The sequence below is a fragment of the Salvelinus fontinalis genome, chromosome 17 (assembly GCF_029448725.1).
Source record: "Salvelinus fontinalis isolate EN_2023a chromosome 17, ASM2944872v1, whole genome shotgun sequence".
NCBI lineage: Eukaryota > Metazoa > Chordata > Actinopteri > Salmoniformes > Salmonidae > Salvelinus > Salvelinus fontinalis.
In genome coordinates this window covers 38985480-39003471 of record NC_074681.1, presented here as the reverse complement: position 1 = coordinate 39003471, position 17992 = coordinate 38985480, and the positions used below count along the sequence as shown (strand labels likewise).

At 42.8% G+C, this 17992-nt stretch overlaps 1 protein-coding gene across 2 annotated transcripts in view; it reads left to right on the top strand.

The window, feature by feature from the left end:
* The window catches only part of LOC129814330 (nuclear receptor subfamily 2 group F member 6-like), a 30900-nt gene extending 17686 nt beyond the window's left edge, over nucleotides 1-13214 (top strand). The window contains exons 3-5 of one of the 2 annotated variants that reach the window (XM_055867400.1): nucleotides 335-429; nucleotides 4600-5175; nucleotides 10772-13214. In XM_055867400.1, coding sequence (XP_055723375.1) covers nucleotides 335-429; nucleotides 4600-5175; nucleotides 10772-11046 — 946 coding nt within the window. In that variant the 3' untranslated portion in view covers nucleotides 11047-13214. Of the gene's footprint in view, nucleotides 1-334; nucleotides 430-4596; nucleotides 5176-10771 lie in introns of both variants that reach the window. The other variant, XM_055867399.1, reaches the window with a different exon arrangement.
* Nucleotides 13215-17992: the final 4778 nt, after the last annotated feature.

Here is a 17992-nt window from a genome sequence, read left to right as displayed (position 1 = left end):
TGGAAATGTTTTACATCACGTTGAAGTGACCTTCCTCCATTAAAGTGATATTACACATACTGTATATCAATCAATTCAATAAATTTTATTTTATATAGCCCTTCGTACATCAGATAATATCTCGAAGTGCTGTACAGAAACCCAGCCTAAAACCCCAAACAGCTAGAATGCAGGTGTAGAAGCACGGTGGCTAGGAAAAACTCCCTAGAAAGGCCAATGCTACTATAGATTTCTACCAAGGGTTATGTAGCTGTTCTAAGTGTCAGCTAAGCTAAATGTCCTTATCATTTGTGTATGGCATAGCAGTGATAACATGTTTTGACCTATATTTCAGGTCGAATCGAGAGTGCCAGATCGACCAACATCATCGTAACCAGTGCCAGTACTGTCGCCTGGAGAAGTGCTTTCGTGTAGGAATGCGCAAAGAAGGTACTTTTCCTGTCCACATACAATAGAACACCTGCATATCCATATTTCTATGTAAATTCATGCAGAATATGTTTATGTTGACTTTAAGAGACATGAACTCCAGTCAAGAAATCCATAGATTTCTGCCCTAAAAAACAAGTAAACTTTTTTTTACCATTACATGGCACCCCACATGAAGAAATACTACAGTTTATTATAGAATAGTACAGTACTTACTATATAATTATATAGTAACCTGTAGTATACAGTAGAATACTATACTACACACTGTAGTATCCCTCTAATATGTCTAGTACTTACTATAGAATGTTGTTGTATACTGTAGAATACTATAGTAAATACTACAGTATTATCCCCCCCAAAAAACACTGTAGTAAATACTACAGTAATGACTGCAGAAACAATATTTAAAAAAAAACTTATTTTGCATATACCCTACCTATTCCCCTCCCCCATATCACACTTTGTGCCACCCATACATGCCAAGTATAGATCATATATTGTGTTCCCTACAGGTTGTAGGAAAGAGCAGGGGTCCAGATTTACCTGCAGGTTAATGAAAACTTGCTATTTTAGTATTTTGCCAGTAGGGTTCTCAAGGAGAAAGTCCTCACTTCTGTGTCAAAGATAATAAAACGAAAACACTATATTAAATTGTGCAGTAATTTCCACAAAAGCACAACCGTAAATTCTACAGTATACCATAATCTGCAAAAACACTACATGAATTACTACAGTATATACTACAGTTTTATTTTACTACAGTATTTATACTATAGTTAACTGTAAGTACTACAGTATCCACACACTTTTGTCCGCAAAAACAATACAGTGAATACTATAGTATTTATACCGTAGTATACTATAGTATTTTTTCATGTGGGCCATAGTCCATGTCACAAATAACTACCCTGGCCCTATCATAGCTAAGCTTGCCATGGGTACAGTCTCGATGCCATGCACTTTGTCATCAAATCTAGTGCCTGCGTGAGTGAATGAATGAGAGGGATACAGGAGCAAGCCACCTGCGCCCCTGAGCACCAGTCATTCACGCACATCACTGTCTGTATCTCAACTGTAACTATAGCCCCATAGTCATGTGAATATACAGTACCAGTCAAAAGTTTGGACACACCTATTCATTCAAGGGTTTTTCTTTATTTTTTAAACTATTTTCTACATTGTAGAATAATAGTGAAAACATCAAAACTATGAAATACCACATAAGGAATCATGTAGCAACCAAAAAAAGTGTTAAACAAATCAAAATATACTGCCTTGATGACAGCTTTGCACACTTTTGGCATTCTCTCAACCAGCTTCATGAGGAATGCTTTTCCAACAGTTTTGAGTATTGTTTATGTATATATACATTGTGTATGTATAACATTCTATCTGTCTGGTAGTAGTGATTGTTCCACCGTTACCATGGTTATATGCCATCTTATACCTAATGAAGCCCTAAGTAAAATATCCCTAAAAATATCCCTAATATCCCAGTATCCCTATGCCGTTGATTTGAGGCATTATTGTAGCCTAAGGTAAAGGGTCTGTAGCATGAAGCTCAGAGTGATATAGCCCACAATGATTTACTTGAGCTGTTGCAGAAAATGTAGAGGAATTTAACTCTAAATGCTTCCTCTTCAGTCTAATATAGATGACTCTGCCTTCCGTTATCTGTGACCGACCGGCTCGATAAGTAGCAACATTTGAAATTGTGCGGTTTTTTTTAAACATTGGATAAAAGTAGACTCCGAGCTAGAAAATGGTATAACATACACTACAGTTGAGGAACAACGGGAAAGTAATTATGCTTTGAATGTTGATAAACTTGTAACCTCACTTTTGAGAAAATGGCCCTTGAATGTTTTGATACCTACTGGAGAGCTCTTCTTTGTCTACACCCATTCAGCATCGTTCACACCCTCCTAACCCCACCCATCTCTAAGGATTCACATGTGAGGCTATGTACTAAACAACCAAAGATTTCAAGACTAAAGGCTGGTTTATGCTACGGGTGTGTTCGTAAATTTAATCTGGAGTGCCAGTGTGCTCTGGGTATTCGTAAACTCAGAGCGTTGTCAGATTGTCCGTTTGTAAATCCAGAGCGCTTCGCTCTCGGAGCGTTCAGAGCGCACACTGGACACTCTGGCCAAGGAGTAGGGTTGATCTGAACGTTCGGACCTAACAACAGCTTGGGTGCTTGACTGCTAACTGGCTAACGTTGGCTAGCTTGCTAGCTACTTCCAGACACAAATGAGAGAACAGCTCACTGACCATTTTACTCGCCCTAGCAGAGCTGGTTAGGCTGTTTTTATGATATCCAGAGCATTGGTGACTGCAACTGTACTGCTGCTGGCAACAATTTAATAACGTTTTTTTGCCAACGTTTACTGACACCGGCCATATTCAACAGGTGTTGAGCGTTCATAAATTCATCAGTTATTCTGTGCTCTCGTACACTCAGACAAGAGTGCTCTGAAATCGGAGTATATAGCCAGAGCGAATTTACCAGCTACGTCTCTCGACAGTTGTTGCAGTGACAAACATACTATTGAAATAGTTACTTGCATAATGACATCTTTTGTTTAGACATGTAGCTAGCTAACTAGCTAAACAATGAACCATAATCCCAACTCATAACGTTACTACCCTGCATGCATTTGCAGGTACCTAACCAACCAGGTTCAATGTTAGTTAGCTAACATTAGGTTATAACTAGCAATGCAAATGGCTCAGATACGAATAATATTACTACAGAGATCATACACGCAATGTTAGCTAGCTAGCCAGTTAACATTAGCTAGCTAGCTAGCTAACAGTACACTTTAACTTGAAATGAAAACAACTTTCTGACAAAATTAGAAACGTGTAATATCTGAAAATGTAGCTAGCTAGACCATTTTACCTGTATCCATGGATGGACGCTTCTCTTTCTCCGTTACAGATGTCATGGATGCCCTTAGTTTGAAGATGTAATCCGGAGACAGGTGTTTTATACAACAGCCTTCTGTGTGTTCTCTTTTCGACTCCATCTGCATATTTGTAATCAAACCCCAGAACTTCATCTCTTTAGCTATCATACACTAATTCCACTGATTTCAAAACTCGGTCCTCCAGAAAGTGGAGCGCAACCCTGATGCAGTTTTACTATGTGATATCTTTAAAAAAAGCAGCGTTAGAAAGGAGTACCTACACATACTGACCAGCTCATGTTATAGACAGAACCGTGCTACATGGCAGACCAATCCGATCTCATCTCTCGGCATGTCCAGCCCACTCATTATCTCAGCCAATCATGGCTAGCGGGAAGGTTTCTGTTTTTTTCCGTGGCTAAACCAACTAGGCTCTTAATTAAAAAATGTTTTTCGTATTTACAGATTGCATATGAGTTTGTTATTAAGGCACATGAAAGTTCACATGTTCCAGAAGGCATTTCTGCCCTCGCATTTTGATTAAAAAAAAGGTTACGTTCAAATGGTGCTACTGTGAAGTAGTGCGCCTAGTTTCCTGAAACGAGTCACATCTGATCCTCCTATTGGAGCATATTAGAGTGGAATTTTCAAGGTTAAATGACTCACCCAATGGCGTAATACGTTAGCTATGGTTGGGAGCATCATAGCAGTATTTGATATACCCACGCTCTATTTCATCCTTACAAAGAAGCAAAATAATTTCCTTTTCTTTCCGAGAGCAATCAATCTGAAAACAAAGGCCATAATGTCATATTTTATCCCACTTTTGGTAACACAAATCTTTATACAGTAAAAAATGAACTCCAAGGGAGGGGAGAATTAATTGGAGGAAATTTAATTTTAATGGATAATTCTGCTGTCTTTTGTTTTATTCTTCGAGATAACCTTCAATTGGAGGATTCTCGAAGAATGCAAGTCCTCCATTTTGCCCTCTTTTATTGAGGAATCTGTCTGCGCCCCTTTGTGCCAGTTTTACTCAGGAATTAGATGGTCCTTATCTGGTCAAGACCGTCTGTTGTTAATCTGCCAAACCACCTTCTGTGAGAGAGCATGCCCGACTCATTTTCAACTTCTCCCCCCTGCCCTCCCTACTTTTCAACCCAAATCCTAATCCCTTTCGTCCTCCCCATTTCCCTGCCCCTTCTTAACTCCCCCCCCCCAACCTCCCTTTGTGCCCCCATCCCCACCCCAGCAGTTCAGCGCGGACGTATCCCCCCCTCACACTCCAGCCTCAGCCCCACGGGCACCCCAGTAGGTGGTGGTAGTGGCGTAGGAGGGGCCGATTTCTACAACAACAATGGTGGGCAGCCCGTGTCAGAGCTAATCTCCCAGCTGCTGCGTGCCGAGCCCTACCCCAGCAGCCGCTACGGCCACCAGTACAACCAACAAGGCCAGGCCACCGGCGCGGGCGGGGCTGTCATGGGCATCGACAACATCTGCGAGCTGGCAGCTAGGCTGCTCTTCAGCACCATTGAGTGGGCCAGGAACATCCCCTACTTCCCAGAGCTGCCTGTGTCAGAGCAGGTAGCTCTCCTCAGGTTGAGCTGGAGCGAGTTGTTCATCCTGAACGCAGCCCAGTCCGCCCTGCCCCTCCACATGGCCCCACTGCTGGCCGCTGCAGGTTTCCACTCCTCACCCATGTCGGCCGAGCGGGTGGTGTCCTTCATGGACCAGGTGAGGGTGTTCCAGAACCAGGTGGAAAAGCTGAGCCGGCTCCAGGTGGACTCTGCCGAGTACAGCTGCCTTAAGGCCATCGTCCTCTTCTCGCCAGGTGAGATGTCTGTTTTATTTTATTCCCACTTTGTACTGTATGTGGATTGAGTCTGTTGAGATTTGTTTTGACATGCTGATACTTTTTGACATGCATGTCAGACTTTTCGACCCACATTCGGATACTTTTTGGCATGCATGTCAGACTTTATGACCTATATGTCGACCTGATACATTTTGAGACTTTTGACTACTGTACATACTTACATATTCAAACTATTGGCTTGCATGCTGTGACTTTTTACTAACATGCTGAGACTTAACATATGCACTACATGACCAAAAGTATGTGGAAACCTGCTTGTCGAACATCTCATTCCAAAATCATGGCCATTAATATGGAGCTGGTCCTGCTGCTATAACAGCCTCCACTCTTCTGGGAAGGCTTTCCACTAAATGTTGTAGCATTGCTACGGGGACTTGCTTCCATTCAGCCACAAGAGCATTAGTGAGGTCGGGCACTGATGTTGGGTGATTATGCCTGTCTCACAGTTGGCGTTCCAATTCATCCCAAAGGTGTTCAATGGGGTTGAGGTCAGGGCTTTGTGCAGGCCAGTGAAGTTCTTCCACACCGATCTTGACAAACTATTTCTGTATGGATCTTTTTTTGTGCCCGAGGACATTGTCATGCTGAAACAGGAAAGGGCCTTCCCCAAACTTGCCACAAAATTGGAAGCACAAAATTGTCTAGAATGTTGTTGAACGCTGTAGCGTTACGATTTCCCTTTACTAGAACTAAGGGACCTAGCCCGAACCATGAATAATAGCCCCAGACCATTTTTCCTTCAACAAACTTTACAGTTGGCACTATGCATTGGGGCAGGTAGCGTTCCCCTAGCATCCGCCAAACCCAGATTCATCCGTCAGACTGACAGATGGTGAAGCGTGATTCATCACTCCAGAGAACGTGTTTCCACTGCTCCAGAGTCCAATGGCGGCGAGCTTTACACCACTCCAGCCGATGCTTAACATAGCACATGGTGATCTTAGGTTTGTGTGCGGCTGCTCGGCCATGGAAACCCATTTCATGAAGCTCCCGACGAACAGTTGTTATGCTGATGTTGCTTCCAGAGGCAGTTTGGAACTCGGTAGTGAGTGTTTTTTATGCACTATGCACTTCAGCACTCGATGGTCCCGTTCTGTGAGCTTGTATGGCCTACCACTTCACAGCTGAGCCGTTGTTGCTCCTAGACATTTCCACTTCACAAACAGCATTTACAGTTTATTGGGGCCATTCTAGCAGGGCCGAAATTTGACAAACTGACTTGTTAAAAAGGTGGCATCCTATGCCGGTGCCACGTTGAAAGACACTGAGCTCTTTAGGAAGGCCATTCTACTGCCAATATTTGTCTATGGAGATTACATGGCTGTGTGCTCGATTTTATACACCTGTCAGAAATGGATGTGGCTGAAATTGCTGAATCCAGTCATTTGAAGGGGTGTCCACATACTTTGGTATATGTAGTGTATTTCTAATGGGAAAGCATATCACTCTATATCTATATAGCCTTGGTTTCTCAAATGATTGCCTCGCCTGGTTCACCAACTACTTCTCTGATAGAGTTCAGTGTGTTAAATCGGAGGGCCTGTTGTCCGTGCCTCTAGCAGTCTCTATGGGGGTGCCACAGGGTTCAATTCTTGGGCTGACTCTCTTCTCTGTATATATCAATGATGTCGCTCTAGCTGCTTGTGAGTCTCTGATCCACCTCTACGCAGACGACACCATTCTGTATACTTCTGGCCCTTCTTTGGACACTGTGTTAACAACCCTCCAGACGAGCTTCAATGCCATACAACTCTCCTTCCGTGGCCTCCAACTGCTCTTAAATACAAGTAAAACTAAATGCTATTCAACCGATTGCTGCCCGCACCTGCCCGCCCATTCAGCATCACTATTTTGGACGGTTCTGACTTAGAATATGTGGACAACTACAAATACCTAGGTGTCTGGTTAGACTGTAAACTCTCCTTCCAGACTCACATCAAACATCTCCAATCCAAAGTAAAATCTAGAATTGGCTTCCTATTTCGCAACAAAGCATCCTTCACTCATGCTGCCAAACATACCCTCGTAAAACTGACCATCCTACCGATCCTCGACTTCGGCGATGTCATATAGCCTCCGATACCCTACTCAATAAATTGGATGCAGTCTATTACAGTGCCATCCGTTTTGTTACCAAGCCCCATATACTACCCACCACTGCGACCTGTACGCTCTCGTTGGCTGGCCCTCGCTTCATACTCGTCGCCAAACCCACTGGCTCCAGGTAATCTACAAGACCCTGCTAGGTAAAGTCCCCCTTATCTCAGCTCGCTGGTCACCATAGCAGCACCCACCTGTAGCACGCGCTCCGGCAGGTATATCTCTCTGGTCACCCCCAAAACCAATTCCTCCTTTGGCCGCTTCTCCTTACAATTCTCTGCTGCCAATGACTGTAACGAACTACAAAAATCTCTGAAACTGGAAACACTTATCTCCCTCACTAGCTTTAAGCACCAGCTGTCAGAGCAGCTCACAGATTACTGCACCTGTACATAGCCCATCTATAATTTAGCCCAAACAATTACCTCTTCCCCTACTGTATTTATTTCTTTATTTTGCTCCTTTGCACCCAATTATTTCTATTTCTGCCATTCCAGTGTTTTACTTGCTATTTACTTCGCCACCATGGCCTTTTTTTTGCCTTTACCTCCCTTATCTCACCTCATTTGCTCACATTGTATATAGACTTATTTTTCTACTGTAGTATGGACTGTATGTTTGTTTTACTCCATGTGTAACTCTGTGTTGTTGTATGTGTCGAACTGCTTTGCTTTATCTTGGCCAGGTCGCAATTGTAAATGAGAACTTGTTCTCAACTTGCCTACCTGGTTAAATAAAGGTGAAATAAATAAATAAAATAAAATCAGGGTTTTCCAAACCCTCTTCCTGGAGAGCTACAGTACAGTCCAATACATTTTTGCTTTTCCCCTTATATAACGCACCTGATTCTAATAATTAGCTGGTTGATAGACTGAACCAGATTTGGTACAACTGGGGTTGGAGCAAAAACCTACGAGAGGGTTTCTCTCCAGGAACAGTGTTGGAGAGCACTGCTCTATGTTATTTAAGGATAACCAAGCAACTGTTGACTGAAATTACTAGGACAAAGCCTGAACACGGTTATACTGGTAGACTTGAGGAGTGTGGTACCCTCTCCTGGCACCACAATGCAAGTGCAAGAGTACAATCACAGTCCTTATGTAAGTGTATGGTAGTGTGGTGTTTTTCAACTCCGGTCCTTGAGGAGTCTACCCAACAGCACACATTTTATTTCAGCCCCGAACAAAAACACCTGATCGATGGTTTGATGATTAGTTGACAAGTTGAATCGGGTGCCCCGTTTTAAAAATAAAAATGTGTACTTTTGGGGGTGCTCAAGGACGAGATTAGAAAAACTGTTGTAGTCGATATTGTAATTGAAAGGTCTGCACTGCACACTTACCCTGAGACTGTGATCCCGCTCTCCGTAGCTGACGTGAGTAAGACCTTTAAACAGGTCAACATACACAAGGCTGCGGGGCCAGACGGATTACCAGGACATGGGCTCTGGGCATGTGCTGACCAACTGGCAGGTGTCTTCACTGATATTTTCAACATGTCCCTGATTGAGTCTGTAATACCAACATGTTTCAAGCAGACCACCATAGTCCCTGTGCCCAAGAACACGAAGGCAACCTGCCTAAATGACTACAGACCCGTAGCACTCACGTCCGTAGCACTCACGTCCGTAGCACTCACGTCAGTAGCCATGAAGAGCTTTGAAAGGCTGGTAATGGCCCACATCAACACCATTATACCAGAAACCCTAGACCCACTCCAATTTGCATACCGCCCAAACAGATCCAAAGATGATGCAATCTCTATTGCACTCCACACTACCCTTTCCCACCTGGACAAAGGAACACTTATGTGAGAATGCTATTAATTGACTACAGCTCAGCATTCAACACCATAGTACCCTCAAAGCTCATCACTAAGCTAAGGATCCTGGGACTAAACACCTCCCTCTGCAACTGGATGCTGGACATCCTGACGGGCCGCCCCCAGGTGGTGAGGGTAGGTAGCAACACATCTGCCACGCTGATCCTCAACACTGGAGCCCCCCAGGGATGCGTGCTTAGTCCCCTCCTGTACTCCCTGTTCACCCACGACTGCATTGCCAGGCACGACTCCAACACAATCATTAAGTTTGCAGACGACACAACAGTGCTAGGCCTGATCATCGACAACGACGAGACAGCCTATAGGGAGGAGGTCAGAGACCTGGCCGGGTGGTGCCAGAATAACAACTTATCCCTCAACGTAACCAAGACTAAGGAGAATATTGTGGACTACAGGAAAAGGAGGACCGAGCACACCCCCATTCTCATCGACAGGGCTGTAGTAGAGCAGGTTGAGAGCTTCAAGTTCCTTGGTGTCCACATCACCAACAAACTAGAATGGTCCAAACACACCAAGACAGTCGTGAAGAGGTCACGACAAAGCCTATTCCCCCTCAGGAAACTAAAAAGATTTGGCATGGGTCCTGAGATCCTCAAAAGGTTCTATAGCTGCAACATCGAGAGCATCCTGACTGGTTGCATCACTGCCTGGTACGGCAATTGCTCAGCCTCCGACCGCAAGGCACTACAGAGGGTAGTGTGTACAGCCCAGTACATCACTGGGGCTAAGCTGCCTGCCATGCAGGACCTCTGCACCAGGTGGTGTCAGAGGAAGGCCCTAAAAATTGTCAAAGACCCCAGCCACCCCAGTCATAGACTGTTCTCTCTACTACCACATGGCAAGCGGTACCGGAGTGCCAAGTCTAGGACAAAAAGGCTTCTCAACACTTTTTACCGCCAAGCCATAAGACTCCTGAACAGGTAATCAAATGGCTACCCAGACTATTTGCATTGTGTGCCCCCTCCCCAACCCCTCTTTTACACTGCTGCTACTCTCTGTTTATCACATATGCACAGTCACTTTAACTATACATTCATGTACATATGTACATACTACCTCAATAGGCCCGACCAACCACTGCTCCCGCACATTGGCTAACCGGGCTATCTGCATTGTGTCCCGCCACCCACCACCCACCAACCCCTCTTTACGCTACTGCTACTCTCTGTTCACCATATATGCATAGTCACTTTAACCATATCTACATGTACATACTACCTTAATCAGCCTGACTAACCGGTGTCTGTATGTATGCACAGTCACTATGTCTGTATGTATGCACAGTCGCTGCATGTGACAAATACACTTTGATTTGAACATTTTGACATGTAAATTAAACAATTTTGCTTGTATGACCAAAAACAAAAATACATAAAGAAAAGATAGAAATGATACAATGTGTACAAAACAGGAAAACAGAAGAGATAAAAATTCTAACCGACAACCTAACCTTTTTAAACCTTTTTAGTTGTCGGTTAGAATCTTTTTCTTGTTCGTGCAAACCGAAAGCAACCCTTCATCTTCATTTAGGGTCCCGTCTCAATAAAGTACTACTCCCTCCCACTTTGTCCTCACCTCAACAATCTCTTCCTCCCTTCTTCCATCTCAGATGCGTGTGGCCTGACAGACCCAGCCCATGTGGAGTCTCTGCAGGAGAAGGCCCAGGTGGCTCTGACAGAGTACGAGCGGATGCAGTACCCAGGTCAGCCCCAGCGCTTCGGCCGCCTGCTCCTCCGCCTGCCCGCCCTCCGCGCGGTGCCCGCCAACCTTATCTCCCAGCTCTTCTTCATGCGTCTGGTGGGCAAGACGCCCATCGAGACTCTCATCCGCGACATGCAGCTCTCCGGAAGCTCCATCAGCTGGCCCTACGTCCCTGGACAGTAACCCCGAAAGGAAGTCTCCGTCTGGGCAGTGACGACAAGGACCACAGGTTCCTCTGACTCATCCATCTGTGTGATCCTATGCTAGCACCAGCTGGACATCATACATGTTGTACTGCCTCCATGAACTGAGCTCTCCATACCAGCCTAGTGCCAGCTGGGTCTATTGCCAGCACACTGGTGCCAACACACCTACTGTGCGCCATTATGGCAACCCGAGTCAGTTATGCCATCCGCATGCCATAGTGACTTACATACACACATTAATGTCCTGCCAATAGAGGTCACTGGAACCATGCCTCATTTTCCACATCTCATTGCCTTTGGTGCAAAGACTTTCGACATCAACATCAGACCTTTGGTGGAGTTTCAAACCAAGACAGAGATCACACTTGGTGAAATTCTGGAGAATTCTGGTAGAAAAGCTTTATATATGCAAACACAGAAGTGGTAGAGGAGGAAATGGAACTGGGACAAGACATTTCACCCAAATCTTCATCGTCCACAGAAATTTCACTCAAAACGTAATTGTTCTTAAAGCTAGAATCCTTACTTGCTACATCCATTTTTGGACTTATAAATGAATTATATATACCCATTTATTCTTGGAGAATATAACTTATAAATAACTTTTAGTCTCAAAACATTGTTTAAACTACATTGTTAAATGTACATACAGTATCTCCAGGCCCATTCCTCAGCTTTTTTACCAAAACAGAGGCGGTTTACCCGCTTTGTTATTGTTTCAATTAAGGATTATAGCTTTAAAGGATTATAGCTCTTTTATAATCTTAGACATTTGAACTACTAAATCAGCCAGACAGATAAAATGGAGAGACTTACTGAGGGACTCAACGACTGTTTCCTTGTATCACTCATAGGGCTCTTACTTGTTGTACTGGGCAACTTTTCAAACGCCACAGTCACACAAATATGGATCGATACCTCACAAGACAGCAGAATGCTATAGACGGATTTCTTCTAAAGGCAACCTCTCTGTCATTCTACAGTGGTTCACCACATACTGCCTTCTTTTCAACGACTGCCTTTTCAATATGAATTCGGACATTGCAGTATGAGTAGATCGTTCATCTGGACATATTCTTTAAGATTAACACTGTTTTTTTATACGGACTGATATTTAAACTACACCTGAAGATGATGAATGCAGCTGATGTGAGTTACAGGCTGATTGTTGAAACAAGACTGTTCTCAAGTGACAAAAAAAGTATTTCATCAGAAAGGTTGTGGCCAAATGGTTCCCCTATGACATATCACCATGCTGAAAGGTTGTGGCCAAATGGTTCCCCTATGACATATCACCATGCTGAAAGGTTTTGGCCAAACGGTTCACCTATCACCTGCGGCCGTGCTGAAAACAAAGAGCATATACAGTTGGTACTTTCAAAATGCAGAGAAATCGCATCAAAACAAATTTTAAGTGTTAAGAGGTGTATATACTGTAGATTTAGGGAACCAAAGGTTGTCCTGCGGCATGTCACAATTTAGTTATTGATCTGTGTTTCATCTCTACAAAATGGGATTAGAAGGTAAAGTTCTTTTTTTATGTTGAGTTCACAGTTCATTTTTTTAAACATGAACATTTTCATGTGAAAATACCTCTACCCTTCCTCGAGATGTGTCAAAAAGATATGATTCACCATAGCGGTGAAAGTGACACTACACTGGTGAAGAACAAGAGGCTACTCCTGAGCCAATTGTGTTGCCACCACAAAGCAATGCATTCCACTAGCTCAATGCAGAACACTTAGGCAATATGGGAGTTTGTTGTCATGGCTGTTTGGCAATGTGACTGCTGCAGCCAAAATGACAAGGTGAGTGTGTGGATCGTTTCTTTCCTTAGTTGTGTCAGTTAACGCCATAAGAATGTCAGTTAGATGTGGGCAATATGTTTTGTACTCACAATCTAATAAGAGATGAAATTAATGATTTGTATATACACTAGATGAGTTTTGGGGTGATGTGTTGAAGCCATCGTGCCTCCATCTTGGCACTCCCCCACCTTGTAAAAAATATTTTGGAAGCTACAGAAATGCATTTATTAATGTCTACGTTCGTTTTTGCCACATTGATTCCATTACAGACAACTTAATTCATGCTTTTAAATTATATTATGTGAGGTAAGCAAAAATAAAAAACGGAAAAAATATATCAACATTTTTTTAGTATAATTTTTTGAGATGACGAATGTTACCGTCCCTACTAGAACAAACAATACTTAACTATATGTAATTCTGTCATTGAAACATGTAGAATTCCATTCATTCCTATGGAGGACTGCCTCTACTGGGGAGTACCAGTATGTATAGGCTTTCATCAAAGAAAAACTACTGTAAATGTTGATGTTTTTTACAAATGTCCGGAAAGAATGTGTTGCATGATCACATTGCAAAACATTATATTCTAGAATGATTTAGAATATTTAATTACAAAAAATATGTTAATTGTTATTCTTCATTAGTTTACAATTGGCTCATTCATCCCCCTCCTCTCCCCTGTAACTATTCCCCAGGTCGTTGCTGCAAATGAGAACGTGTTCTCAGTCAACTTACCTGGTAAAATAACGGTAAAATAAATAAAAAAATTAAAAATTAAAAACATTAAAGATAGAATATTAGACAGCACAATAACGTGCAAAAGGTAATGCATACATTTTGTAGAATAGGTGAAAACAGCCTCATCCTTTCAATCTACCTATTGTAAATCATTTTACCAAGAATGAACCATTACACTGTTGCATCTTGCAGTTTTCACTCACCCGCTTCAGGTCTTTCAGCCCGGTTGTATTCATCAGCCACTCCCTGAGATGTAGAGGAGAATGCTAAAACATACTACTACAATCTTAGAAAAAAGGGTTCCAAAAGGCTTCTTTGGCTGTCCCTATAGGATAACCCTTTTTGGTTCCAGGTAGAGCTCTTTTGGGTTCCATGTAGAAGCCTCTGGGGTAAGGGTTCTACATGGAACCCAATAGGGTTCTACCTGGAACCAAAGGGGTTCTACCAGGAACCAAAAACAAGTTTTCAAAGGGTTCTCCTATGGGGACAGCTGAAGAACATTTTTAGGTTTTAGACAGCTAGAGCACCTTTTTTTCTAAGAGTGTACTCAAAAGGGGTTATTCATAAAAGTTACAGACAGTTTTTCCACAACTGTAGAGGAAACGTCACACAAATAAATGTTCGAACTCATAAGGCTGGTTACCGGGGCTTTTTATTATTTGCGTATCATTTAGCTGATTCATAAAGCTAAAGAGAAAGGTTAAAATACCACCGCTCCTTAGTAGTACAAATTCTAGGTGAAAATATTGACTCCTTTTACTGTTTTTATTTTTATCATCTAATTTTGTACTCAAAAAGTAGTTACAAATATGTTTTTAAAGTAAGCCTGTGTGTGTGTGTGTGTGTGTGTGTGTGTGTGTGTGTGTGTGTGTGTGTGTGTGTGTGTGTGTGTGTGTGTGTGTGTGTGTGTGTGTGTGTGTGTGTGTGTGTGTGTGTGTGTGTGCTGTAATGGTGCTTGTTTCAATGAATCGCTAAAAAGTTACTTTTCACATTTCTACACAAGTATCAGAATAACTATATCATTGTGTTTACTTGATAGCGACCTACACAAATAGCTAGCTAGAACAAAGCGTTAATAAGATTTTAAAAAGTAAGACAAAAAATAACCATATTCTTTTTGGCCAAAAATCTAATAGCAGATGCTTTTTCGTGCTCACCGCACCTGGTACTTCATCGTCCCATCCTCCAGGGTGTCCAGCTCTCGGCTCAGTTTTTGCATCTGGTCGCTGATGTCATCGATCTCGGCACACAGGCTCTTCTAGCTCGCCAGGTAGAACTCTTTCATATCCTGTCTGCCTGTCTGATGTTATCTCAGGGTACTGAAGAGACACATTACACAGGAAAAAAAGGAGACACAGGAAATGCCATTTTGATCAATACTGCAATTTTCTTGAATGCTATCTTGAATGTAGAACAAAATGGCTTTCTGTCAAGCTTTCCCACTAAGCATGTGACACCGAAACAGCACGCACAGCAGATATGGAATGCTGTCTGTTTGTTTTAATGTTTAATCTATCGCTCAATCTCTTGTTCCATCCATCCACCCACCCATCAAATATGGCTCACCTATACAAGTGGTCATTCTGGTCTTGGTCCAGTTCGTTACCAGTATCCCCACCAGTGGTGTAACCGGTCTCACATTGGGTCTCCTCCTGTGAAAGGGGGGTAGGGTCCTGTTCCCTCTCCCTGTGAATGGGGTCTTCCTCAGGCTCTCTGCCTCCATAGGCCATTGGTGTTGTCATAGTAACTGGAGATAATATCAAACTGCCACTAAAGTCGTTCACTTTTTAAACGCCCCTCTTTACGTTTGATCATTTATGCATATAAAAACTGAGGTCGGGGCGTTTGGTATAGTTTAGTTGAACTTTACTTTGAGTGTGCTGGCATTAATATGGTTATTCACAGGACTTCTTACTACAACTATCGGTCCCGTGTAAAACATGGAATTGAAACATCTAAAAAATAATTAATTAATGAATTCATTTTCAAACTGTTATGAACTGGTTTAAAAAAATTTTTTTCCCTGTTTCTAATCAGACTTAACAGCTGGGGATGAGCACTAGGGTTGGGGTAATATTATTGTTACCAATACTATTGACTATACAACTTTGGTCTATTCGCCTAGGCCAAGACTATGCCGAGGCATTTCACCCCGGATTGAAGCTATCCACTGTAGGTAGACACTATGGTAACTCACCCCCATTAGAGACTATCCACTCTACATCAAGATTATAGGAACTCACTTTGGGTCTAGACTATTCTCCCCAGACTAGCGTATTTACCTGGACTGGACTATTCATTTTAGGTCTATAGGTCACTGTAATTAAACTACACAAAAATATAAAAATATAAACACAACATGCAACAATTTTACTGCGTTACAGTTCATATAAGGAAATCAATCAATTTAAATAAATTCATTAGGTCCATTAAATCCTTTGTGGAGTTCACATGACTGGGCAGGGGCGCAGCCATGGGTGGGCCTTGGAGTACATGGGCCCGCCCACTTGGGAGCCAGGCCCAGTCAATCAGAATACATTTTTCCACACAAAAGGGCTTTATTACAGATGGAAATACTCCTTAGTTTCATCAGCTTTCCAGGTGGCTGGTCTCAGACGATCCCGCAGGTGAAGAAGCCGGATGTGGAGGTCCTGGGCTGGCGTGGTTACACGTGGCCTGGGGTTGTGAGGGTGATTGGACATACTGCAAAATTCTCTAAAATGATGTTGGAGGTGGCTTATGGTAGAGAAATGAACATTACATTCTCTGGAAACAGCTCTGGTGGACATTCCTGCAGTCAGCATACCAGTTCCACGCTCCCTCAAAACTTGAGACATCTGTGTCTTTGTGTTGTGTGACAAAACTGCTGATTTTAGAGTGGTCTTTTATTGTACCCAGCACAAGGTGCACCTGTGTCTTGATCATGCTGTTTAATCAGCTTCTTGATATGCCACATCTTTCAGGTGGATATGTTATCTTGGCAAAGGAGAAATGCTCACTAACAGGACTGTAAACAAATTTGTGCACAACATTTGAGAGAAATAAGCTTTTGTTCGTATGGAACACTTCTGGGGTCTTTTATTTCAGCTCATGAAACATGGAACCAACACTTTACATGTTGTGTTTATATGTTTGTTCAGTATAGACAGTATCAAGCCTTTTGACTCACGCATTGCTATTGTAGGTCTCCTCACTGTAGATGCTGACTGTTTCGGCTCCGTCGGAGACAACACTGTTCTCTGTCCTAAGGTCAGGGACGGCCTTCTCTGATAGGACCACAGTAGTACTCTGCAACACAATCCACCTGAAACAACATAATAACATTGGTAATGGTTTAAATATTTCACACATTCGTTTTTGTGCTTGGGAGGGTGTTTTGCCTCAAAATAAAATGCCATGTTGATCAACACGAACGCTATGAGACAGAACGTCTCAGTAGACATTCAAATGCATCTTGACCATAATGTCAAGGGTGTTCTCATGAGGTCGTATGTCTCAGGTCTAAGCCTGTGCACCACTTATACACCACATGAGCAGTAGAGAGTAGAACTGGAGAGTAGGGCATGCAGGGTAACTTGTTTTTTTTAATGGATGTTCAACAGTAGACGGAACACACAACACAAGCCCTTTTCAAAGAAAACACTCACACAGACATGCACACACAACTTCCCAAAACAGCCCAAGTCAAAGTGACACATTCTGACTGAAAATGATCTCCAACATCCATCAAACTCAGGGGCCAAAAGTATCTTCCTCCAGTTGTCTGGGATGATCAGTGTCTTGCCTGGCAGCCTCTCTTTCCTCCTATTCTTAGAAGGGAAGTCACAGTCACGGGCACTCAGGGGGAAGGCGATGCACAGAAACCTGGATTGGAAATTCCCTGAACTGCTTTCTGCATGGATGGAAGGGTCGTGTGAGCGATAAAGGGAGTGTCTCTCTGCATCACCAGGGGCAGAGAGAAGTGAAGTTGAAACTATTTTTGGAGTTGCCCAGAACCACTGAGTAAGCACGGAGGAGCATCAACCCAATTTATCTGATAAAATGAACCAATACAACAGGACCTTCTGATAACACTTTTTTGAAACACCTGTGTCTCATGCTTTATAGACAGTACCTTCTAAGACTTGCTATAAGCAGTCATAAGAGCTGAAGGTCAAGGCTTCTTATTATAGGAACCTTTAATAAATTCAGAAAGGCTGTAAATAGGTTCATAATGTCCACCATAGTTGTCCTTGGATGCCACAGCCCAACATCACACACTTCCAGCAACAACCTACATCTCTAAACATAATCACTTGGAGCAGATAGACTGAACAGCCTGTTGAGACTAGGAGTCTGTGACATGGATCAGATGGGCTGTGCGCCATCACTGTT